Source organism: Hetaerina americana, unplaced genomic scaffold, assembly GCF_022747635.1.
Source record: "Hetaerina americana unplaced genomic scaffold, ioHetAmer1.1.p SCAF_11, whole genome shotgun sequence".
NCBI lineage: Eukaryota > Metazoa > Arthropoda > Insecta > Odonata > Calopterygidae > Hetaerina > Hetaerina americana.
In genome coordinates, this window is record NW_027286181.1 from 41,715,929 (window position 1) to 41,742,737 (window position 26,809).

General features: G+C 39.6%; 1 protein-coding gene and 1 non-coding gene across 6 annotated transcripts in view; one reads left to right on the plus strand and one right to left on the minus strand.

Moving 5' to 3' along the window:
- LOC139701043 (glutamate receptor ionotropic, kainate 2-like) overlaps window positions 1-26,809 on the plus strand; it is a 564,255-nt gene that overhangs the window by 523,056 nt on the left and 14,390 nt on the right. For all 5 annotated transcript variants that reach the window (XM_071599613.1, XM_071599611.1, XM_071599615.1 and 2 more), the window contains 2 exons: window positions 12,153-12,410; window positions 17,583-17,780. In XM_071599613.1, the coding sequence (XP_071455714.1) occupies window positions 12,153-12,410; window positions 17,583-17,780 (456 nt within the window). The remainder of the gene's footprint in view (window positions 1-12,152; window positions 12,411-17,582; window positions 17,781-26,809) is intronic.
- TRNAR-CCU (transfer RNA arginine (anticodon CCU)) lies at window positions 7,170-7,242 on the minus strand. The gene has a single exon. It is a non-coding gene; the product is annotated as a tRNA-Arg (tRNA).

The following is a 26,809-nucleotide window of genomic DNA, read 5'->3' on the forward strand; positions in this document are numbered from 1 at the left end:
TCATTAGTTAAAGATTTATTGAGCATTTTAAATATATTTCAAATAGGATTCGGAGGTAAAAAGCAAACTAGTACTTATAACGAGAAAAAGATGTGATTTATTCAGCAGGCTATCCGCTGTATACTCCGTCAGATTGATTAATCCTCTTTGGAATCGTAAATTTTTATAATAATCTTTTGGTTTGTCCAACTTTTTCAATTGATCAGTCAAAATACCACCAAATGCTGAGGATACACTTCTTTAGTTTTCTTCTTGCTGTGATAATCATAACTAGAATAAGATACGCGTATATGGCCACTTCTTATTAAATTGTCATCTCCTTATCTCATATTAATTATTTTAGCACTTCAATATTTCACCATGTTGAAGATATTTCTTCCATTTCACTTTAATCTATGCTCAGCGTATCGCTGAGACGAAATAGTAGTTGTGAATTTTCAATAAAGAAAAACTAAATTTACCATATATTCCGCTGCGGGAGGAATTAAATAATGTGGTACTTCATTGTGTAGAAATAAGACGTAAATTATTATATTTTGACGACATCCTAAGTGTAAATACAGTGTGTAAAAGAACAATGTTTCTAAGAGAAGCAGGAAAAGGACTATTTTTTGTTGTTTATTGACTATGTTATTTTGAAACGTGTAAGATCAAAAAGAAAAATATTGCTTCTAAAATATGAATTTCTAGTTTGTCTGCGCAATACATTGGATATCCAAATCATTTTATAATCAAAGCCTGGCAGTTTCTATTTGGTAATCGTGTACATTTTTGAATTTCTGAAAAGTCAAACTATTAGTTTACTTACAGAGAAGGACTGAATGGTTTTCCACTGATATGGTTTTAAAACTCAAACCATCTCTCCCAGGATCCTGCTTTTCGGAGAAGGGTGAGCATATCTTTCCTCCAAAGTATCCTCCACACTCAGAATCAAGTGCATCCTAGCAAGGCCCTTTATCCCTGAAACCCTTTTTTAGGCGGAAATGCCCTATTTTAGATCCCTTGCTGTCCCTCCTTCGTGAGTTATCTCTTCGTGGGGTAATTTGAACCCTTCGTAGCTTGGGTCAGGGTTGCCCTCAGGAAGCGAAAGGGATGTAAGGAGAGAGAGTGGAAGGAAAATGAAGTGCCTTCCCATGCCCTTCCTCACCGACTCTCCGTTAGAAGCCTTGAACTCAGATGGAGGCATCAGTGACCATTCCCTGAGTACGATGCCCGGGAGAAGGTTCAAAATTGGTAAGGAAAAGTTAGGAAATTGGTATGAAAAAGATATATCGCGCTTCCATGACGTCCCGAGCCAGAAAACGTGTGCTACGGTAATGCTAAAACTTGGCGTTGCCGAAAAAAGATATTAACGATAAAATAAAAGGATTTTTCAGGCATATCCTTCCAGTTCCCTCTACCATAGCTGTCTCGTGAACGGAGTTGTTTCAATAGAAGTCTTCCAAAAGAATCGCAGCGCCGTCTGCAGCCTATCCCATGCCCAGCCTATCCCAGCCTATCCCGTGACTTATCACTGGAATTATATGGCTCATCAAATCCAAGGCAGGGTATTAATTACAGGAATATTTATATTTGAATACTTTTTTCTCATACCTAGGTTTGTTTAACCTGGAGATCACGCATAAACTATGAGAGAATTAGATTATATATATATATATATATATATATATATATATATATATATATATATATATATATGCGGAACTATTGAAATGTTTAGGAAAATGTGGGAGGAAGAGGATATATGGTATTCGTAGTATTTATGAGGAAGGAATCTGGCCGGAAGACTTTGTGAGATCAGTTTTAGTTCCTATTCCGAAAAAGGTAAAGGCTACATCATTTGAAGACTACAGGACGATAAGTTTGATATCCCACGCAGCTAAAGTTGTTCTCAGGATCATAAGCAAAAGGATAGAGAGTAGGGCAAATGATTACTTAGGGGATGAGGGGATGATCAGTCTGGGTTTAGGAAGGGGAGAGGTACGCGTGATGCCATTTCAGTAATGAGATTATTAATCGAAAGGAATATAGAACACAACCAGGAGGTATTTGCCTGTTTCGCAGATTTCTAAAAAGCGTTTGATAGAGTGAATCGGGAAAAACTAATGAGTATATTGCAGAAAATAGGAATAGATTGGAGGGGAAGGAGGCTAATCTGCAACCTGTACATGTCTCAGACTGCTCAGGTGCGGGTGGAAAACGGGGAGTCCGGTTGGGCAGTGTTGGGAAGGGGTGTAAGGCAGGGTTGCCCATTATCGCCGTTGCTGTTCAACCTGTATGTAGAGGAAATGATTAAAGAGGCATGGGAAGAACTGGAGGTAGGAATGAAAGTGGGCGGGGAATTCGTAAAATCAGTTAGGTTTGCTGATGACCAAGCTTTAGTTTGTCAGTCAGCCAAGGGGTTGCAAGCATTGCTGAGTGAATCGGAAATTCAGTGCGACAGGTATGGGATGAGAATCAATATAAATAAAACAAAGGTTATTCGATTCTCTAGAATGAAAAAGGCTAAGCTTAACATTAAAATAGGAGGGCAAAAACTAGAGCAGGTAGAACAGTTTACGTATTTCGGAAGTGTTTTGGACCAACACGGTCAAAGTAGTAGGGACGTAGAGAGAAGAATTGCGCTAGGCAAAGAGGCTTTCACAAGGAGGAGGGAGTTGATGACAGGGACGTTGAGTAAGGACGTTAAGAAAAGACTCGTAAAAACTTGGATATGGAGCGTGGCTATGTACGGCGCGGAAACGTGGTCATTGAAGCAGGAGGATAGACGTAGACTGGACGCTTTTGAAATGTGGGCGTGGAGAAGAATGAAGAAGTTGAAATACACCGAGAAGAAAACAAATGAGGAAGTACTGCGTATGGTGGGCGAAGAGAGGGGTTTGTTGGGAGAAATCCTATGGAGGCAGGAAAAGTGGATGAAGGCGGTATTGACCGGCAGTGGGATGTTGAAGACTTTAATAGAGGGGAGAATGTTAGGCAAACGAGGAAAGGGAAGGAACAGGATAGGGATGTTGGACGGGATGAAGGGAGGAAGAAAGTACTCAGAGATGAAGAGGGACCTGATATAGTGTAGGATGCTGGATTTTTTGTTTTGTTAGGAGTCACAAAATGTTTTATTTAGTAGCTGTGTCCATCCAAAAACCTACCTTAACCGGTAGATTACCTAATAATTATATATATATATATATATATATATATATATATATATATATATATATATATATATATATATATATATATATTAGGAGGTATAAAGTATGCATATATACTCGAAGAATAATTTGCATAATGCTAAGGCCAATTCTTCTCAATTTTATAGCAGAACCTACCCATGGAAAGCTGCTATGTTCATGAATTGCTGTGGAAGAGAGTAGTAAATGGTAGTAAGGGAGTCTATCTACTAGGCTTCCCGGATGAACTGTATAGAGCATCATATTTCTCTATATGTTGCTCTCAGTTACTGTCCTTAACGTCGAAAGAGTAGTAAGCGTAATTCTGAGTAGCAAATAAATACAAGTTCTGCGTAAACAGCAAGTAAAATTCAATCGGAAAGAAACGTAAATACGTCAACAGTAAATCCCGTGAAAAATCATCTCTGCCATACAATGACCGCAGGTCCAGCGGGAAAAGTGGGTGCGAACGTGCAGGGAAGTTTCTTGCCTCGTCTTCTTTGGCAACGAAACCACTCTTAAATGCAAATCCGGCGGCCGTCCGAAAGCGCCCCGCAGAAAATTTCCCTTAATGTCCCGGATCCCATTCAGCGTCGGGAAGGAACCCCCAGAGCTCTTAACGGCCAATTCACTTTTCGGGTTTCCCCGCGAAAAGCCCTCCCGAAACGGAACACTGTTTACCTCCCAACCCTACGAGAGTGATCCATATATGTATGGGTACTCTCTCCACCGTCCCACGGTTCGGGTCTCCCACCGACACGAAATTCAGTCGAGTCCCTTATAAAGAGACCCTCGTAATCCCTTTTCGCCTCAATCAACCGCCTACCTACTCCCTCACCCCCTTCCCCAGGGCTACCCGATGAAAGTAGGCCCTCAAGGAAATCTCCCCCCTGCCTTTCGCACCCTGGACCAATTACTACCCTCTCGTTGTACCCCTAAAACTCCTAGGCGACTCGCTCACGAACTACTCAAAAAAAATATATAAAAGGAGATGGTAGGAGACCCACCTTCTCTGTCGAAGGTGGCCACTTGCCTGTCTCCTCCTTCGCTATTCCCTCTTCCTCCTCAGCTTCTCAGCCTCCCCCCCCCTGAACCCCGAAATAAGACGTGAGTGGGCGCTGAAGGTGGTGGGACCCTTCCCGTCTCTCATCCTGGGAAGAGTTGTGGCTGAGGAAGTTGTCCTCTCACTAGGCCGGGGGAGGGAGATGGAGTTTTCTTGCTCCCATCAATAGAGGACGGACCCTCTCCCCTTATCCCACCCCTATCCCTCCCAGTTCCCCTCTTCCCTCGCTCACGCACCCTTCCCACATCCCCGCACCCTCCTCCCTACCTGGAAGAGAGCTTTTTTTAAGTGGGCTTGAAGGGATTTCAGTCAGAGAAGAGGAAGGTGGGGAGGGAAACGTCTTAGCTAATCCTCACGATGTCCCTTTGCACGATCGGGACCGGGTGAAGGCACGCGCTGCGCGGAAAATTTACGGCCCCGTGGGTTTAAACCGGTTGAAATTACAGTCGGGTTATATTAGATGGGAATCATGGTTCTGGCTAATCCGTCCCTCGGGTTCATTCACGCGGGAGAATCAACGTTGGGACAGGACACGGCGACGCTCCCGTCGACGGGATGGAGAAGCGCGCGGTCCACGAATTAGCGCTCGCCCAAGCCGCGTCCCGTCGTGGTGTACCTCTGGCTCCCAGTACAAGAAATGGGTGAAAATCGCTCTTCAACCAAAGGACGTCAGCACTTTTCCGCCTCACCTTGCCCCTAGGGCACCCGTCGTAAGTGACGCCTGGCTGTCATTGGTCGTTAGCAACCCACCTCCTTTCTATCGGCACAATGGAGTGGATGTATTGGTGTAGGGATGCGTGAAAAGCTTCGGCGAAAACTGTAAAATTGAAAGAACACAAAATGTATGCCGGAACATTCAACAGAAAATGACTGGTTTCGAGAAAGTAAACCCGTCGTCTATATGTGAGGCAAAAACATCCTTCTCTAATGGCAACTAAAGAACGGCAAAAAGACTTCCCACAATGGCACACAACATACAACACCACCATTAAAGGATAACATATAAAGAATTTGTTACAAATGCATGGTGAACTAAAGCAAAATTTGTAGAAGGAAAACCGAAGAGTGCATATGAAGTGCGCAGTGATAGGAATAAGAGAAAATTACAAATATTTAGTAAATGACAATGTCTTTATTGGATACCGACCCAAAATAACTCCTCCAGCAAACGTACAGCTAGGCTAGAAAGTGTTATCGATTTTTGGGAAAGTACTGAAATGCAGTGGAGGCGAACTACTCACCCATCCTCCGAATTAACATTTCTATAGCCTCCATTTTTACCGCATCCAAAATTGTCATTTCGATGAGTTTCCCTTACTAATCGTCGGCTATAACCGAAAAATACAAGCAGGAAGAGCAAACAAAACAGTCCTGAGATGGCTGATCATTGGTTGGAAAGGGATTATAATTTCGCCAGTCCTAGGTTCTCCTTATAATGAGATATCGTCGCACGATGCGTATTGAAAATCGATTACGAAAAATGAAATTTCTATTTTGCATCCACATCTCAAGCGGAATTCGGATCCTGGCCCTCTAGGTGGAATGCGGAATATTTATTTTACTACGCAATAGGTCTTCTAATTGTGAATTATGAACGACGATGTTTCTCTACCCATTCATTTTATACCCAGCGTATTTAAAGTAATTCTGAAAACTCGAGAAGTAGATCTTGATGCGGAAGAATCGTTTTCTGGATTAATATTCGGAATTTCAATTGGAATAAAAACATGGAAGTCATAGTGTATTCAATTGATCACGATAAAATACTGGTAAATGTAAAATATTAACATTTTGCCAAAGACTGTCATCATAACTCCGATGAGAACCACACCCATAACTTTAGTGCTGGATAAGCTGCGTCACTTTAAATAATCCGTGATTCGCATGCATAAGGAATACTTCAATTGTATGAATGAAGATCTTTATGAAATATCGAAATATCCTTTCGAAAGGGCAACCACAATTTTTCAAGTAATACTATCGAGTCATTGGACACAGGAATATTTTAAATACCGACGTGTTATTAATATCAAATTTTAATGAATCCCTGATCATTTATACGAAATTCCTAACTTCCGTAAAACCCCCTATTGTATTCATAAATATTTCTATTTAGTTAGAGAATAACATGTGTCGTAACAAATAACTTTAGAATAAATGTTTCATATACTAAAGTGATGGTATTGCATAGATTATGACACAAATTCATTATTCAATTCCATATATTATGTGAAAATTTAGGCACTTTCATAAATGAACTACGCAGGTGATAAAAACCATCGTCAGAAACTTCATTAAATGATATTGTTGTGTTTCTAAGCATTTCATATAAATATATTTGATTTTGCACCCACTGAATTCAGAAGTATTTTACTATTAAACTAGTTTCTGTGTACTTAAATTTAAAATACACAGGCGATAACGAGAATTGTATGGACTAAAAATGGATTCGACCACCTGTTCAGCCGAATCTTTAAGAAAATGCCAAGTTGTGCCCATTTTTTTATTTCCTTAAGCCAGTCTAGGTAATTGTTAAATTCCTAGAAACTGCGGAAGATAACACGGCAGTAAATTTTAAGGGAGCATCCGATAAATGTGCATTACAATGCAGTAAGTACAGAGTAAACATCTTTCGCCTTGACCGGGATACCAACCCGGATCCCTCGATGTCCGGCCGGGTGCTTTAGCTATTGTTATTGCAGAGTAACTGATAATTAATAACTTTTAAACTAACTAAACTTTTTAATAACTAAACTTTTAAAAATATTTTAATGATGATTCCAGATATTCCCTCCATAAGTGTATGGAGAAAATTGGAGCGCCAAATTAGCATTGCAAATATATTAAAAACTAAAATTTACGATAGCAAACCAAGATTTTCTAAAATTTTATCAAAATTAATAACTCTATGCTTCGATCGGGCAGAGAAAAAAATGTACCCCTGGGGGGACTCGAACCCCCAATCCCCGGTTTAGGAGACCGATGCCTTATCCATTAGGCCACAGGGGCTTGTTGAGGGTGGCACGAAAAGAAGGTATATATTTTACATTTACTTTCCGTATAATGATTATATCCATAAATGAATGTCATTTTTAGTTTTCCCATTCGTGAATTATTCAAAATTTTGCATTTCCCAAAACAATTTTTGGGCAAAGGAGTTACGCTTTGCTCAAACCATTTGATACTTACGAGAGGCCAACGATTCGCTGGTATGTGGGCAGGCTTTCCCAACCGTAATGAAATTTACTCCTGTTGTTCGGTTAACAAAATAATTATATGTTGTCATTTAATTCCTAATACTTTCAACTACATTACTTCCTTTGATAGGAGTTTTTATTTGCTCCATGGACTTGTTCGTCAGAAAACGGGCTTCTTTCTCACAATGGCGTTAATAACAAACCGCAACTCCTACGTTCCAGAAATATTTTTTGTCTTGATATGGCCTTAAAGTTTTTTGCTATCTTTGCAGCAATTATGGATTCCTTTTCTCTCATTGAAACGGTACTCTAGTGTTGTTTTCATGTTTTGTCATTTTAAAAGAAGATAGGAAATTTCTCATATTCTCTCACTACAATTATTGCAAGAACTTACAGCCCATTCACTGTGAACGTCAGTTATAAAAACAATAATGGAGCAACACATGAATAACCTACATACACCTGTGATCCAGCCATTGGAAAGTGACCACCCTCTTGCAAGTTTTCTTCACAACTTCCCAAGACGTTTTAGTCTTACAACATTTTGCCGCGACAATCATCTGGTGTTGATAACACCAGATAGTAATTTCGTATGGTTGTGTTTAATAAATAAATGCGTAGAGATTTATTGAAATTTATTTATTCTTGAGGTGATATTATTCAAGGATATTTCTTTGCAAATCCATATAGCTTTTTGGAAATATCCGAACTAATGCCTTTTCAAGTATCCAAACTTTTTTCAATTATAAGCGTTTTTCACCAACTATTTTCATTTCGGGTTTGAAGATTTAAGGCTCACAATCACTTTTCGAGACAAATATGAAAATAGCCATGTATGCCATACCTCAATCTTACACAATCGAAGCACTTAACGCACACAAAGTTGCCCTTATCCATGAATTAATAACCATGTAGTCACTACGCTGCTATTAGCTGTGTCCGCGAAGCGATCTGAATTCTCCACGGGCACCACAAAGGTCCCATCGTCGGCGAATCGCGCGTTCGCGAAATTTGCGTTCCGTAGAAATTCTTCTCCCACAACCAACGAATCCTGAGACGTCGCCCGCTGGATCGAAAAGGTCCCAATTCAACCGCAACGCTGAAGATCTCGTGTTCCTTACGCATGAAAGCCATGGAAATCTTAAAGAATCGACACGAATATTTTTGTTTTCAATTAAATCGACTCGAAAAAAACCAGATGCCGACGGACAAGGAGTCGACCTTCTTCACCTTCCTTGACCCCCTCGCGCTGGACATTTGGCTCTTCGTGGGCGCGGCGTTCCTCCTCGCCGGTTTCACTCTCTTCGCTCTGGCCCGCTTCACCCCATACGAGTGGCGGGACCCGAAACCTTGGCTGGCGGACACGGCCCCCGCGACCCGGGGAAAGAGAAAGAAGCGCCCGTGGGAGCGGAGAGCCCTTGCCGTCCGCCGGCAAGCCTCCGCCCACTCCCGGCATCCCCCGTACGTGTTGGAGGAAGAGTTCGGAGGGGCGAACACGAGTGGAAAGGGGGGAGCAGGAGGGACGATGATGATGATGGTGGTGGATGGCGATGGGGGGTCGGAGGAGGGCCAGGACGATGGTGAGGAGGAAGAAGAGGAGGAGGATGCAGAGGAGGGGGAGATGGAGGAGAGGAGGCTGGTGAACCAGTTCACGCTGTCGAACAGTATCTGGTTCGTTACCGGGACGCTGCTGCGACAGGGCTCCGGCGTGGACCCGAAGGTGAGATATCCCCTCCAGCGGCGTTCTCCAGAACCACACCAGGCGCCGCCCCCTAGCTCTCATCGGCGATCCAATTTCTTTTTTTCTCTCTTTCTCAGTAAGTTCCTTCCGCAGGTGTCGTTTGAGGAAAGGCGGTGGCGTGGCAGAAAATCTATCGAAAAGGGAAGGAATTGGTGCTGATTTCCTCGTATTCTCCAAATAGGGCCGGATTTAGGCAAGAACCTAACGATCCCAGAGCTTAAGTCTCACAAATTGCCATGGGGGCCAATAAAAAGGGTTGCCTTTACTTTCGGATCACCGCGGTAAGGCAAGGCTTTTCAGCCGGCGATCCGTAAAATCCACCGCTCAGCCTCCCTCCTACAGGGAGATAGACCGGATTCTCTCACTCATTTACGTTATCTGTTGGTTTTGAGGTAATCTGCGGGATGCCGTCATGTTTTTCTTCGTTGCCGAAGCTGCGGGTAAAGATCTGACTGAAAGCCCCGAAATACCGGTGTCAATCCACTGAGCCAGGGTATTATTGCAGAAAAACAGCAATTCTTCCACTGCGATCTCAGAATATATTACAGAACTTATCGTCCGAAAGATGCAGATGGGAATGGTGTCAATTCTTGCCGCAACTCTACATGCAATTAATACTCTTTTACTTCTCAAGATAGAGAAAACTATGCTATAAATTTGGCATCAGTGTGCTTCTTTTCTCTTGAAACGTATTGATCTGATGGCGAAGTGATAGGCACCTCTATTCCCATTCTTGCGCTCTGCACAAGAAAGTTTTAATAGTGTGCACTTGGTTCTTATGCTCAGGAGACCCGTGATGCCTTCAGGTCTTTTTCTAAACATTCCGTTCATCCTTTCCTGCCTTAATCAAAATCATGCCACGTCTCTGAAAACTTTTCATGAAACATAAGCTCTGACGTGACAGTGATTGATATTTTATAAATTCCACAAGTGACTTCGAAGCAATCTACGGCATGCCCTGTATTCTCCATCAGAATTCTGTACAATCATCACTCAAGAGGTGAGCCTGCCAAACTCTTGGTAGAGGTGGAGACTGGGCCTTTGAATTAAAAGTAGCCCGTGCGTCGGATGTCCTAAAAAAAGTGCTCTCATTAGTTTCTTTAACAGTCGCCAGCACCACAAAATAAGACTTTATTTATTCCGGTCATCTCGTTAAATCACTAACCACTCGCTCCCGTGCTTGATAATTGCGATAATTGTTTTAGGGCTTGGAAACACTAGTTAACAAAAGACTCTTCCGACATGGCACTTACTCGTGCATTCCCGATATTTCAAGTGTATCCTTCAAGAATTCCTCTTTATCCGATGTGCTCTCTGACTTCCCAAATTATGAAAATACTTATGTAACTTAAGAAGTTGCCCTTATTAATTCTCAGTTTTTAAATCGAGCTTTTATATTTTTTTCTTTGTATGTGGTCAAAAAGCGACAGTTGGGCGTAAAGGACACCGACATCTGTTCTGGCTTAGATTCTTGTCGAAGTTCGGTCCTGAATTTTTCCCATCCTCACTTTTTATCGTTCCAACTTTCCGTTCAGGTCAAGCACGAGATTGCAGAGCATCAAGCGGATTGCTCCCGTCTTAGTTTCTTAGAGTTCTTAATCTTATTTTCTCTCTTTTTTTTGTCCAATTCTTTTCCATGATGCCCTCTTCAATATTCTCCACCGCCCACCTTGTTTCTTCACCCTTTTCTGCACCCGGTTCGATGTACTCGCCCCACTTTCTCACTCCACGGTTTGGGTGTCCCCGTTTCTCTTTCCTTATTTTCCCTCCCAACTTCCCGAACCGCAAAACTGTTAATGGCATTAAAACTCTCCGGTTTCGTCCGATCTCCTGATTTTTCCTTATGGTTTCAAAATATGCTGTTAAATATTTTTTTTGTGAAACTATCATTCATACCACTGATTTTCAAAACTTCTCTTCCCTTCTCTCCGCATTTTTCTTCTTTGCTCTCTGAATTGCATGCAACTTCGCATGCCCTCTCGCGTTACTTGCTATGATGCTTCTTGCCTTTTGTCTCTCTCTCTTTTCCATGCTGTTTTCTCTCCTCTCATTACTTTTTCTTTGTCTTTCTTTCTTTTCTTTGTCGCCCTTTCTCGCCTCGATATTCTTCTCCATTCATCCGTACCTCCCCTTTTCACTGCTGGTCACAATGTTTCCAAATCAAACTATCATTTTGTAATGGATCCTTTTATTCCGATTCCTCCCTTTAACGCCGACGAATTTATTTCGCAACATTTTTAAAACGCATTCTTGTCTCTCTGACTGTAAAAATTTTATTTCTTTAACTACCCGGTCTTTTGTGCATTTTATTATTTTCACTGCGTACCTACACTGTTGTAACTACTTTATTAAAATCACAATATTCATGTTTAATTTATCACAAACAATGACTCCGTATATTTATTTTACGTTCCAAACGGTAAAAATGCCATTCCTTTATCATCAATTGGTTTGCCTGTTTCCTACCACCCGGACCTTTTTTTATCGCCTTTGTTCGTTCAAATGGACACCTTTTTATACCGATCTCGGTCGGATTTATACGCTATCGCCCGCCTCCAAATACCTTGTTGCTTCCCGTTAAATCCCTTTACGTCTTCTTATCCCCCATCATCTCTCCTCGCATGGCTTTCCTCTCGTCATTCCCTCAAAAACCTTCTTTATCTCTTCATGCATGCTTAAACTTCCGAACGGCTCTCACTCTCCGCACTCTGGTGTGTCATCTTCTTCCCCTCCTCCCTCATCGCTACCTCAAACATCCCCGTTCTTTTTTTATGCGCCGAACCTCACCAAAAAATAAATCTTTTGATCGGGTTTTGATAACTTTCAACGCCGCCGCCCCTTTCTTCCCCCTCCTCCGCGACGTCCCTCAAAATCGACCGTAACTCTCCGTGGTTATCCCTTTCCGTCCTCCTCCTCCTCCCACCGCCCCCTCCTGCTCATCCTCCCCGATTACCCACCGCCACTTGGTCGACTTGTCCCAGGTGCCCACATCCCAGCCCACACGCCTCTTCTCCTTCATGAACCCCCTAGCGGTGGAGATATGGCTGTACGTTCTCGCGGCCTACCTCCTCGTATCGCTCACTATGTTCGTGGTGGCCCGCTTCTCCCCATACGAGTGGCACAATCCACACCCCTGCCTCACCGAGAGCGACGTGGTGGAGAACCAGTTCTCCCTCGCCAACTCGTTCTGGTTCACCATCGGCACTCTCATGCAGCAGGGTTCAGACCTTAATCCAAAGGTATTATGTCCCCGACTTCATCTTTGCATATGTTTGTGTGTGTGTGTGTGGTGTCTGTTATTCGACCTTAGCGCTCGTCGCGCCTTTTATATATTTTACGAAAGCTTTTGATGCTTCATTTTGTGCTTTCTCATGCAGAAGTAAATCGCGAGATACCTACCTTAGCCCGTGATGAAACGATCGGGGAATTATTTGAGAGAAATTAATGAAACGCCCACGAGTTTTGCATAGAAAATCTTGCGCTACGGAAATGTGTGCACGTTTCAAATAAGCTTCTATATCAACGTCACACACGAATTTAAGGAAATGGTGATGGACATTTTATGATGATGCCATTTCATCACATTTTCATAATAGTTAATTAAGTGGTTAAAGTTAAATAAAATGTGTTTATTCGCTATATTCTATACAAGCGAAGCAAAATTAGGATAAATATATTTTTCTCGGTATCTTGATTTTTTCATCTAGATACAATAAGACATAAACATACTTGCTAGAAACACTTCAAGGTAGGGGATTTACTTTTCTAACTTCGTTGAAACTTAGGTTGAACGTCATGTTGAATTTTACTCTCGACAACATTAATTCATGTTTGGCAAGTTTTTCTACGTTTTATTTTGCGAAAGCAATCTGTTTGGCGAATGACTTTTTAGAGCTTCGTTCATTAACGTAATTATTTAAATAGCTATTATTCCGAATCAAAGAAGACCATGCCAGTGAATAACTATTAAATAAAACCAAATTTTTGGGAATGCTTCTTTTAAGAGCACTTTCTAACTGTCAGTTATCACAAATGTTAAGTGTCAAATAACATCGTGATTCATACGATCATGAGTAACGTACCCATTTGTGATTTTCAACAAACACCTGGTCTACAAGCTTCACTCTTGAGTATTTCTCGTTATTAAATAATGAGCGTCAATAATCTAATTCTTTAGTAAGCCCTTTTTTCCCGAAAGATATCCCTAGCCGAATTAGCCGAATCTCTTCGTCATGGTCCCTTTTAGTGTGTCTCACTGGATCAGCATTGATAAATTTCATCCGTGAATTGAATTTTAATGGGTTCCATAGTTCCTGCATGGTTCATAGTATTTAGTTCTTTATGGATTCGGGAAGGGTAGATACAAGTTCCAAGGATTACAGCTGTCTCCTCAAATAGGGGTTGAATCTTTAATTTGTCATTTTTAGAACTGTAATAAGTTGGCAGTGCTTAATACATTTGCAAGTTTTTGATAAGATAAACCCGTGGATTCATGGGCTATTGGTGGTGTCCGTAGAAGTTTCATTTAGATTGAATTGTTACCAAGCGATGCGGCTTGCTCTTCATTTCATCTTAATCAAAATTAATTGCCAAAAAATGCACAACCGATTACTCTATAATGAGTAAGGATTACCTAAAAGTTAAAAGATTGCATCCAACTCTGAGCGTAAAATGTCGCAAATCGCTCCATAGATAAATATCGAAATACAAGCAAATGAATTCAAATAAAACTCCTCAAAAGTCAATGTTGCTATTTTTTGTCGTGTTTTGGATTGGCAATGAAAAATAGAGCTGTTTTAACTTAATTTGAATACGTGCATATTCATCTGCCAAGAATTGAAGTGTTTCTTTTAAATGTATACTCCATATGCTCTGCCTTTTTTTTAAGTTTTCCCGCTATTGTGTTTGCTTGCATGCGTATAAATCTTTTGGGCTTGGCGAATGATGCATGAATTACCAAGCATATTAACAGCATGAATGCCGAAGTAGACTATAATAATAGTTCATATGTGCTTAAGTAGACTTTTTCAGCCTTACCGTTGCTTGAAGTAAAAGCTAAAAGATTATTGTGTGACTATGATTTCCAGTGATTCAAATTCAGTCAAGTAACTATGACCTCATAAATACATGTGCGAAAGGAAATTTTATTATTTGGCGTTGCCTCTGGTGAATAATTTTTATCGTTACATTTTTCCAGAATATTACATATCTATGGCCTTTACTCAAGCAATGGGTATGCATGAACATTATCCTATGATATTTCAAAACATGGCAGCTCAAAATAACAGAATATTTCATACATCGTGTGCATCACTTACCTCTGACCAAAATTCAAACCTTTATAAAACTAAATTCCCCAGTCTTTTGACATATAGATGTCAAGCTCCAATTTGTAAAAAAAAGTATGCCCTCCAAAGGCAATGCATGCATCGAATGGTGATTATGAGTTAACTGTAACGACCAGATTTCATTGATTAGCTCTCCTGTGAGCTACATTTGACCTGCGCACACTTCAGGAGAAAACAGAACGTGAAATCCAGTTTCAATCAATTAACTCGAAAAATCTATTTTGGTGTGCGACTGATCCCACATCCCACCTAAAAATTTGAGCTTAAAATAATGTTCTCAATGCAAATTAACGTAAATTCGTAAGGCCAAGACAGAGATACATTAATTCTTTTTAGATAGTCCGTCCCTCTCTAAACAAGTGTATTTCCTCGTCCACTGAACTTTAGTGTTACATGCCCCTTTCAATAAACCATTTTGTATTGATCCACATCGTACGCACCAGTTAATATACCATACATGTTGGAATGTGAATTTTTGATTCACTGCAAGGAGCCTCGTGTCATCACCAATGGGCAAATGTTGACGGTGAATTCAAAACGGAAAGAACAGCCTCACTATCGGCATCTGCACGGAAACTTGCCTACTACTCTTTAAAATGACTTCGCTCTCTCTTTATTTCTTCCTTCTTTCAGAGTTACCGCTTCCCCCGGGATGTGGATATATTAATATATATATATTTATTGCATGAAAAAATATTTCCCAAAGCTTATACGAAACCAACTTAAGACTCTTTAAATGGCTGCTGGCTTTTGAACTTTTTCCTTCCTTTGTTATATTTCTGTTTTTCGTTGGAATGCTCTCGTTTGTTTTTCTTAAAAATTCTACTTCAAATGTATTCGTTCACGCGACGGGCGAAGTGTTTATCGGTCTCCTTTTACGTATTTACCTATACATGTAGAATATATAAATATATATATATACATAATATATAATATATTATGTATATACATTATATATATACATTATATATATATATGTATGTATATATATATATATATATATATATATATATATATATATATATATAATTTCATTTGCTCCGCTAAATTGAGGAGTCATTATTTGAAATCTTTTTGCACTTTTCATCTCACAAATGAAGTCTCATATGTGAATGTGGTCCCCATCGGCGTCCCTCTTTAAGAACGTTGCAAAATAAAATATCTTTCCTAAACACTTAGAACTCCATTTTTTGTCATAAATCTGTTTAATGTATTCATATATTTTCCCCCGGAATCAGCTGGCCACCACGAATGACTCTTTAGAGGGATATGCAACCTCTCAAAAGAGATAGAGAGAGAGAGAGCGATGAAGCAGGGTAATTTAAACAGTGTTTTGCCGCTGCACGTTTTAATTCAACGGCATCCACATTACGTCAAAAATCCACATTTCCACACTTCTGTTCCTTAACACAATGTTCTCTTTACATTATTAGTTTTGAACTATTGAATATTTTTTTGACCATCCACGACTTTGTTAGTCTTTTTTGACCCCAAGCCGGCCTCGGTGGCGGCGGGGTAACGTCCTCGCCTACCAACCCAGAGGTCGTGGGTTCGATTCCCACCTAGGAGGATTTCCCTCCATCTACGGCTTGGTTGTATGTGATTGTTTTCAATGTAATGTCTGCAATGTAGGGTTAGGTGGAAGAAGGGACTATTAGTCTCAACCTCGCCCAATTAAGTCGATAAATAAATAAATAAATAAATAAACCAATATAAATTAAGGGCCATGAAATAATTATTCTGATTACTCCGAAGTACTCTATTAATATGACGCTGCTAATGTCAAGATGTGTCGCTCTTTAGTGGTCCTGGAGGATTACTTGTTGATGGTATTGTCGGAACAAATTAAGAGGAGTACCTCATTGAATTATATTTTGTGCATGTCAGGTTGAATCTATGTTTTTACATAATTTCAAAAACACCTTAATAAACTGTACCTAAATATTAACGTGACATTATATTTATTCCCAATTATATGAATGCATACTTTTATATTTCAATGATGTTAGTAATTAGTTACATTCATTTCTTTAAACGATTCATTAAGGACGTTTTTATCACCATTCCGAGGGTTCAAACTTTAAATAATTTTGACGAGAAAAACTCTTATGGTTATTGTGATGATTTTTCAACTCTTTACATTAACAGTGTAATTGAACTCTCTTTTATGTATAATGTCGATGATATTTTCTCCTTAATGATTATTTTGAGATGTCAAGTGAAACATCCGTGAGGCGTGTTAACTCCGGCAATGAACCCAGTCCCTGCCTGTATTTTAGCGTTCCACAGTTTTCGGTGAATGCTGATAAAAGAAAGCTTACTTGGAAAAGCCCTAGTAGTACCCCTGCACGGTTTCACCCTTCTAAGCCTAGAGGTCTATGCAAGCACGGAGACTTGGTCTGTTGTTGTAGTGACTGCCTGAGGTAATCTCCAAAGGTAAAAATTTAGGTAACCATATTTGAGTATTCTGCATGTACCATTTGTACGTTTTAAGATATCTTTAGTTGTAAAACATAGAATTAAAAAGCATTCAGTAACGGTAACTAGTGGTAAGAGTGCATCTTGTAAAAAATTATTTCAAATGTTTATTTGATTTCACTGATATTATTTTCTTATTTATTGATTCATTCATTGTAAACTAAAAAATCCATGATATTATCATTCCAAATTCTGCTTGCTCACGAGGAATTGGTGTATTACCTGCTCCCTTAAACGATATGGATAAATGTTGTATTCATTCATCAGTAAATTTGCAATGATGTTTGAAAATTTTCAAAAATTTCATCGAAATATTACCATTTCCCTGTAATGTATATTCCATCATTTGTAAAATCGCAACTACCACGTCCATCCGCTGATATATTTTGAAGGAACTTTCACCTTTTCCATCCCTTTATAAATGGGATATATTCACATAATTTACTTAAGAAAATCAAAAATCATGCCTTCTTGACCTCGGTTTCACGGTGACCATAACCCTAATCCTTCTCTGCTCCTTGGTCCGCGCTCCGAAACCCCCTTTGCCCCCCGGCTCATTCTGGAACAACGCCGTCGGTGCCCCAGGCGACCTCCACCCGCATAGTCGGAGGAATTTGGTGGTTCTTCACCCTCATCATAATCTCGTCTTACACTGCCAACTTGGCGGCTTTCCTCACCGTCGAGAGAATGATCACCCCCATTGAGAACGCCGAGGACTTAGCCGGGCAGACAGAGATCTCTTACGGGACGTTGGACAGCGGGTCGACGATGACTTTCTTCCGGGTAAGTTCCGAGGTCAACCTCGCCCAAACGCCCACTTTCACTCCCCATCCAACTTTGACAGTAGTTTTCCAAAAATGTTTACGCGCCTTGAAAACACTCTGAAGGGGTCAAATATAACCTTTCATCTGTTCCATCGATCTTGTACGCCATTATTGGAAGAAGTAGAACATTACTACGACGGTGACATTGTGTATAGAAAATTCCCTTCCTGAAACACACCATCTTGGAGTTTGTGTTTCTTTGGAATAGTATAAATTAATACAACTGGTAAAACTAATTAAATTAATAAAGGTTTTATTGGAAGAGAAATAACTATAAATCAGTCCCTGTCAAAATAACTAAGGCTGACAGTCGAAAATTATTTATCGAATTATCACAGATTGGCGAATCTGTGAGTTTTTTTATTCCTATTTAATTTGATCATTAATTCATTGACGGGGAACGATCTCCGATTCTAGAATCATAAGTTCCACTTACACGTATTTCAGTCCCTCCCCTCTTCTGCAGAAATTTTCAATTGAAGATGTAAAATGGAAAGAGTAAAATGGGCCGAAAGGAAAACCGACGAAGAAGTACTAGGCATATTGGGCGAAGAGAGAGAATTGTTGGGCAGAATACAAAGGAGGCAGGGGTGGATGAGGAGCATTTTGATTCCTGGTAGAGTAGTGAAGAATAATAGAGGGGGCAACTTTGGGCAAGCGAGATAGGGAGAGGAAAAGGATAGGCATGAATGGAATGAAAGGATGTAGGGAAAATGCGAATTAGAAGAATTGAAGCTTGCGATATCGGTTTGTCTTGTTAGACAAGGGTAAGAAATGTAGAGCTGCTCAGTCTGTGCCCAATCAAAGGTGATCTTAGAAGGGATGACTTAAAATAATTAATAGAATCAAACTATTAGCCACATTAAATTTTATCATTTTTTAAACATACTTTATGTAATATAAAATGAAATATCGTATTTGATATGTTTTCAGACAATTAAATTTTATATTTGATGATTTCAAGCAGAGCAGCAGCTGTCATTTCGGCACTAATATTTCTGCCAATACCTTGTCTATTTTAAATTGAAAGCCTGTATTTTGATGACATTTTAAAGTTTGGCCTTTCATAATTTTATTGATGTGTTGCTTTGCATAACTATTTTGCGTGTTCACTTTATCTGGCCAATTTAACTGAATAATTTTAGCTATTTAACTGCCTAATTTCACTGTTCCAGAGCAGATTGCCGACGTTTTCTCATAGTTTTGCCTGATATTCCATACTATTATTAATTAATCTACCGGTTAAGGTAGGTTTTTGATGGACACAACTACCTGACAAATATTTTGTGATTCCTAACAAAACACAATCCACCAACCTTGTCTACATCAGGCCCCTCTTAATCTCTGATTACCTCCTACCTCCCTTCATGCCGTCCAACATCCCTATCCTGTTTCTGCCCTTCTCCATCCTTCACACCCACATTTCAAAAGCCTCCAATCCACTTCTATCATCCTGCTTCAGTGACCACGTTTCCGCGTCGTTCATAACTACGCATCCATATCAAAGTTTTAACGAGCCTTTTCTTAACATCCTCACTCAACGTCCCTGTCATCAAAACTCTTCCTATTGAATTTGCCTAGTGCGATTCTTTTCGTTATTACTTTGACAATGTTGGTCAAAAACACTTCGGAGGTACGTAAACTGTTCGACATGCTCTATTTTTTGACCTCCTATTTTAATTTTCAGCTCAGCCCTTTTCTTTCTGGAAAATCGCATAACCTTTGTTTTATTAATATTGATTCTCATCCTATATCTGTCGCCCTGAATTTCCAATTCACTCGGCAATGCTTACAACCTCTTGGCTGACTGACAAACTAGAGCTTGGTCATCAACTAACCTAACTGATTTTACGAATTCCCCGCCCACTTTCATTCCTACCTCCAGTTCTTCCCATGCCTCTTTGATCATTTCCTCTGCATACAGGTTGAACAGCAACGGTGATAAAGGGCAACCCTGCCTTACACCCCTTCCTAACACTGCCCATCCGTACTCTGTTCCCCACTCGAACCTGAGTAGTCTGAGACATGTACAGGTTGCGGATTAGCCTCCTATCCCTCCAATCTCTTCCTATTTTCTGCAATATCTCATTAGTTTTTCCCAATTTATTCTATCAAACGGCTTTTCTATGTCTATGAATCAGACAAAAAGGTCCCAATTGTTTTCTATACATGTATTCCTCTCGATTAATAATCTCATGACTGCAATGGCACCGCGCGTACCTCTCCCCTTCCTAAGCCCCAACTGATCATCCCCTAAGTAATCATTTGCCCTACTCTCTATCCTTTTGTTTATGATCCTGAGAACAACTTTAGCTGCGTGGGATATCAAACTAATTGTCCTGTAGTCCTCACATGACGTGGCCTTTACCTTTTTCGGAATAGGAACTAAAACTGACCTCACAAAGTCTTCCGGCCAGATTCCCTCCTCATAAATACTACGGATCAGCCCATATAGCCTCTTCCTCCCACATTTTCCTAAATATTTCAATAGTTCCGCGAGAATGTCATCCACCCCCACGGCCTTATTTAGTTTCACCTCCCTTAATTCCCTTTCCATCTCATCGTCGAGTATGCCTGGACCTAAGCTATCGTCCTCTATGTCATGTTCCTTTTCTATGTCTAACTTTGTTGGTCTAGGTTCTCTACCACACAGTTCTTTTACATATTCCTTCCATCTCTCTTGGATCTTTCCTGTATCAACTATTATCTTACCCACCTTATCTCTAACTGTTAGCACAGATCTTCCCTTCTTACTTCCAGATAATGATTTAACCTTGCTGTAGAGCGCACCAATTTCACCCTTTTTCTGCTAACTTTACATATCCCCGCTCTACGTCTTCCACCATTCTTCTTTTGATATTCCATACATTTAACTTTAAAAATATCAATAATGCATTCACTTCATATGCTCGAATGAGCAAAATGTAAATCGTAAAGCCACACAAGGAAATTATTTTCTTATAATGGAGTACGAAGCGTCAAGAGTTTTTCCTCATCGCTTTCATTCGCAGCAATTTTTCCCCTTCATTACAAGAGTTACGAGGCTTTTAGACGAGAAATATCAAAACAAAGAAAGTATTGTTTCATTTTTCAGATTTGAGTGATGAAGAAGAATCTGGATGACGAAATGTGGGTCACGCCCGTCCCATTGGACGCCTAGGATTCTAACTTCCTCATGGTCAGGAAGCGCTTGCAAGACGCCAGGATTTTCATAACGTTTCTTGGCCTTGTACCATTAATCTCCCATGATATAATCTTGAAGGATGAGAGGAAAATACCTCGACACTGGGGAAGAACGCCGGTGCCAGAGGATAGTGAAAAATTATCTTATTCACCGAGTTGTTGCCGCGAGAAATTTGTTGATGCCATGATACGTGCAGTTTTCCTACATTATCGTGTCTAAATTTCTTCCTGGCTTGATTAAGAGATTTCTTGCAGCAGAACTACCACGATATTTTAGAGAACGCGGAACTATTTCGTGGAGCATTTTAACATAAGGCTGCTTCTGTACTCGTAAAGTTAGTTAAATGGAAGCAAGTTGGCCTTGTTCCGATAAAATATTTTTGTTTACCCGACCAGTTTACTTATTTCGATTATCTTTGCCGGAAAATCTCAACTTGAATTTTTTCATAGACATAAAGTATTTTAATTTTTTGGGGAGAGTGAAAAAACAGTTAAAACAAGGTTGAATCCTTTAAACCAACGGCAAATGAAACAACTGCAACTTAAATTAGTGCTAATCTTAATATTACAGGAACAGACTTATATGTATAACGCATGACATTAACGCCGGCATAGTGATTACCCAAGTCATTTAATAGGAAATTAAATCATAACAAACCTTACTGTGAGGGGTATATTTATATTTGCATTTGTTTCACATTGTACCGAAGAAATATTAACTCCCATCTTTGAAAGTCTCATAAATGCTCTTGATAATGACCACTGAGAAAAAATAAATATTTTTTTCTAAGGGACGCAATAAACTAAATCCTGTAATTCACGCCCCAAATATGTGTATAATTTTAAAATAAAACGCATTGTGCACTTACATTTTGTAGCCGTTTTGATGAACGTTCACACAAGATTTGTATAAAAAGTATCGGGAACATTTTCGCAAGAATAGATTTATTTCAGATTCGTATCGCTACTATGCTTCAAAATTCTTCAAATTACATCCCTTGAGTATCGACACACTTTTTCCACGACTCGGAGGATGCCTGGTAGGCGGATTCTGGAACGGAATGGGACCCTAAAGGGTATGCATGCAAGTTTCTTTGACGGTACTTAGGGTCCCATGATGGTGTCCTTTGAGCTAGAATTCCACTTTTGGGAATTGGAAATGGTCCGCTGAAGCCAAGTTGGGACGGTAAAGGGGTTAGGGAATCATTGCGATGCCGTTTTTCTTCAGGTAGTCGGTTACCTAGGAGCTGGTTTGGCTGAGTGCATCGTCGTGATACAATTTCCAATTTTCAATGATGACTGGTCTCACCCGGTTGACCCTTCTCTTCAGTTTTGTTAACACTTCTAGGCAAAAAGCACCATTCATTTTCGGCCCCTCAGGTACACGTTTCGTAGTGGACCACCCCTTTTGCGCTGAAGAAAACGATGATAATGGCTTTGATTCTGGTTTTCAAGACAAGTGTCAACTCTTTTTCTCTCTAGCAATTTTTTTATACGATTGTTGCATTAGACGTCTCTCGTGTTTCTCATCCAAATGGAAAAACTTTAATTTCGTGCGTTCAGAGAATTCTTCGTTTTGAACGACTTAACCCGTAATGTAATTCAACCGAAGTTGACTAGAGCGTACGGGGACTCTGCTGCTTCAATGTCAATCGTAAAAAGAGGGAAGCTGAATTTAAACGTGGTCACACATCCCTCGAAGTTGACCCACGTGAAGGACGGCCAAAAATGGCAACCACACCGGAAACCATAGAAAAGGTGCACGATATCGTGTTGGACGATAGGCGAGTGAAGATGAATGAGATAGCTAAGGCCGTAAGGATATCCGCAGGAAAGGTGCGAAACATCTTGCTAAAAGAATTAGAAATGAGACAGCTCTGCACAAGGTGGGTGCCGAATTTTGCTGAATGCCGTTCAAAAGTAACTGCGTAAACGATTTTCGCAGCAATGTTAGGACCTATTCAAGAGGGAACCGACTGATTTTGTGCGTCGATTTGTCACCATGGGTCCAATACTACAGGCCAGAAACGAAACATCAGTGGAAACAGTGGGTGGAAGCCAGTGGTTCAGCGCCAAAGATAGCGAAGTCGACCGCATCTTCCCGAAAGGTCATGGCCATGCTTTGGAATGCGAAAGGATCCTTTGAATTCACTATCTTGAAAAAGAGAGAACAATAACGAGCGAGTAATACTCCAAACTTCTTGACCAACTGGATGCCAGAACTCGCGAGAAGAGCCCTGGCTTAAAGAAGAAAAATACATCTTTCACGAGGACAATGCACCTACTCACAAAGGTGCGTTGACGATGGGAGAACTACGAGATTTTGGGTACTATTTGCTCGGCCATCCTCCCTATTCTCCTGATTTAGCACCCTTACATTTCCATCTGTCCCCAGACGTGAAGAAATTTGCTTCTGAGAAGCGCTTCGCGTCCAATGAAGAAGTTGAGAGGGTCATAGACGGATATTTTCACAGCCTTCCAGACTCTCACTTCCGGGAAAGAAAACTGATGTTTTAGAAACACTGGAGCAAGTGTTTTGCAGTCAAGGGAGGTTATGTAGGAAGATAAAATCATTTTTTATCTGAAAATCGCAGTTTCATTGTCAGGCCGAGAAGCTTTCGCCTTACCCTCGTATTTAGTAAAAAACATCTATCAAATAACGTGCAAATTTGTGTACCTGCTTGAGAAAGACTTAATTCAAAACAAAGGTTAATTTATCCAATAAATTAGTTATCTCTTATACGAAAAGAGGGAATAAATATACTAAAACCTAATCATTTTAACTTGCATATTTTCTTATCCCCATAAAGTAAATATGAGAGCTTTGACTTACAAAATTGAAAGATTAATTTTTCATGCAATGATCAATGAGCCAATGGATATACTTTCAGCATTGCATCCACCATTTGCTTATGAAAACATAAACATTCAATTGCCAAGTTAGCAAAGAAGTAAAAAATACCTCATCTTCGACCTGAAGACGCCGGATGAAACTTCGGCGAAACTGTTGTCGGCTTCAAACAACAACGCGGTGAAAACCCGGACATGCAGAATTCTTCAAGTAAAAAATAGGTTATATTTTAATTTTGAGGAATGAAAACATTATTTTTAGAAAGGTGGATTTAAGTGAAGTTTAGAGACAAAATTGTCTTAATTTAATTCGGTTAAAAATTTGGGAGTCATCCTTGATGCACGACACAGTTAGCTCCGGAAACAAACCTTTGAGAATTTCAAATTTGATAAGTGGATAAAAATAAATTCAACGACTATCTTTTTCATTAAATCATCTTTATGATCTCTAAAGAGCCAGTTTAGAATTTTTTACTTACACAAAAAATATTGTTCCCCAAACTCAATTGCACATGTAATTAACGGATATATATTATAAACATTAAATGAATTAAAATATTTACTTGATAGTTAGTGCTAGAGATAAAACTGTAACTCCGTAGTTATTGAACAAGTTCAGTTTGAAAAATTTACGTTCCTTGTTAGCACTAAATTTCAACTGCTAAAATGGTGGTATGAACAGCGATAAGACTTCACTTTCGGTAAGTGAGTATCGGCAAAAAGTTTTTTTTTCCTTAAATAAAAATTTTAAGAATTAAATTTGAAACTGCACACATTTATAGCTTCTCATTTAACGGGTTCGCAAAACCTCAATCGCACCAATAAACATAACATAGCACACACATGCAGACACGAGGGCAATCATCATTGGAGAAAATGGTCAAAACGTGTTCAAGGCACATCAAAACGTATGTTTCCGATGTAAGCCCTCAGTCGATTTTTCTCCACGAATGCAGCCCTACGTATGGACGAAGCAAAACAGCCACTGGTTCGAAAAGAATTCGCGAGAAAAGATTATGATTATAGTAGTAACAATAAAAAGTAAGTATCCTGCCGGCTGGGGAAAGCTCTCACGGTGATTGCCAGGCGGGAGGAAGAAAGAAGGGGAGGGTTGCAAATAAACGAAGATTATGATAAAGGAAGAATGCCGAAGATAACGACTCCTTCACCCGCGAATCGCGAGTATCGGGTATTTGAGTTTTAATAGGTTAGCGCGCGGAATGGAATGAGGTGAATGGAAGAATAACGAGGAGTGGGAAGACAATTTGAAGGACCGTAGATACATCCATGGTCCCCACAAGGGTCAAAATAAGGAATATCAGGAAAATCGAGGATCTTTATGATAAAAACAATTTTTATTGTCCAAAGACAAGCATTGGTAAAATTCCATAGTAAAGGTAAACATGTCAGGTCATATGTAGAAGGAAAAATTACATTTCATATAAAAGGAACAATTATAAAATAAACAGCATAGAGAAATAATACGAATTACAATGAAATAGGAATGACTAAAGTAAGAGCTACAGAATCAAAAAGGTAAACATAAAAGCAATATAGTAATAGCATCTATCGTATACCTTCTAAATACTCGCTCAAGGTGTGATTAATATTCTTGTATAGGATTTTTTTTAGCTTGGGTTAAAAAAATACCCATCCTATTAACACATTATAAATTTTCTGGTAGTTTAATTTAAAGTCTTAAACCCATTTTTTGAGGTCCAAGTTACTTCACTAGGTTCGCCTGGATTCGCATACGATATCTTGTGAGCCTCGCGCATCACTAATGCATCACAAAGTTGCACTATTCTGTTTGGCAAGGCAGGAAAGTTCATCAAAATGACTTCAATTTGATGAAACATTATAAAAACTTAAAAATGAAAATGCCCTGTAGATGAAATGATCGCAAGTGCGGGCACGACAGCAGAAGGTGTTCATAATTATATTTAATATAATACAATTCCACATTCTTTTAAATACATCCATAATATTGACAGTGAGGCCACACATTATTGGTAATAGAGGCGGTCTAGTACTACTAACTTTCATAGCCCCGCATCGCCATTCCACCATGATAATCAAATGGAAATTTTTATTTGGAAAATTTTGAATTTTTTATTAAAAACATGGATAAACAGGGATCATTCGAGAATTCAGAATCCTTTTTGTCAACTTTTACTCTACGATGCGAACTATTACTCTAATACGATGCCATAAGTGTCCTCGAATTCCTCTTCATAAGCCTGGGTTCCACAACATCACTTTCCAAATACCCGTTTTAGAGTCCTGACCCCCAAAACATTCAGATAATTTTGTTTTCCAACGACCCTATTTTGTGTGCGAAACCATTTGTTACCAAACTTGGAGCATTCCGGCGTGATGTAGTGCATAATTAACGACATAAAACATGCAATTTTCCGCCAAATAAATTGTTTGGAAATGGTGTTCAAATAAATTCGATGTTAAATCGCATTTTTGGTCGTTAATTATATTCACATCGGCATAAACCAGTCGATGGTCAATGGCAGTGCGGGAACGAGTTGCTATGAAAGTTGAGGCTCAACTACAAATCTCACTCAATTTCCACTGGCCCTTTCACAACCAAGCCTCAGAAATTTTCCCGATTTTATAGCCCTATTGCCGAAAAATCAATATCGCTAATTGCCCAAAGGCTTTAATTGAAAATGAATGTAGAGCCAATGATTGAAAATGGAAATAAAACTCATCAAATGAGATCCTTTTGAAACGAATCTTCCCGAACTTACGCAGAGAGCAGAACGTTCTTTAAACATATTGGATATTTTTTTATATTAGTATAGGCAAACGTTAAGGAGTTTTCAGAAGCTTATGCACGAAATAATATCTTCTTGGAGTTTGTTTACATTTGCGAGGGAAAATTTTCCATCGAGCTTCATTGACTAAAGTGTTGCGGCTGCAGACTTAAGTGTTGCCCTAGAA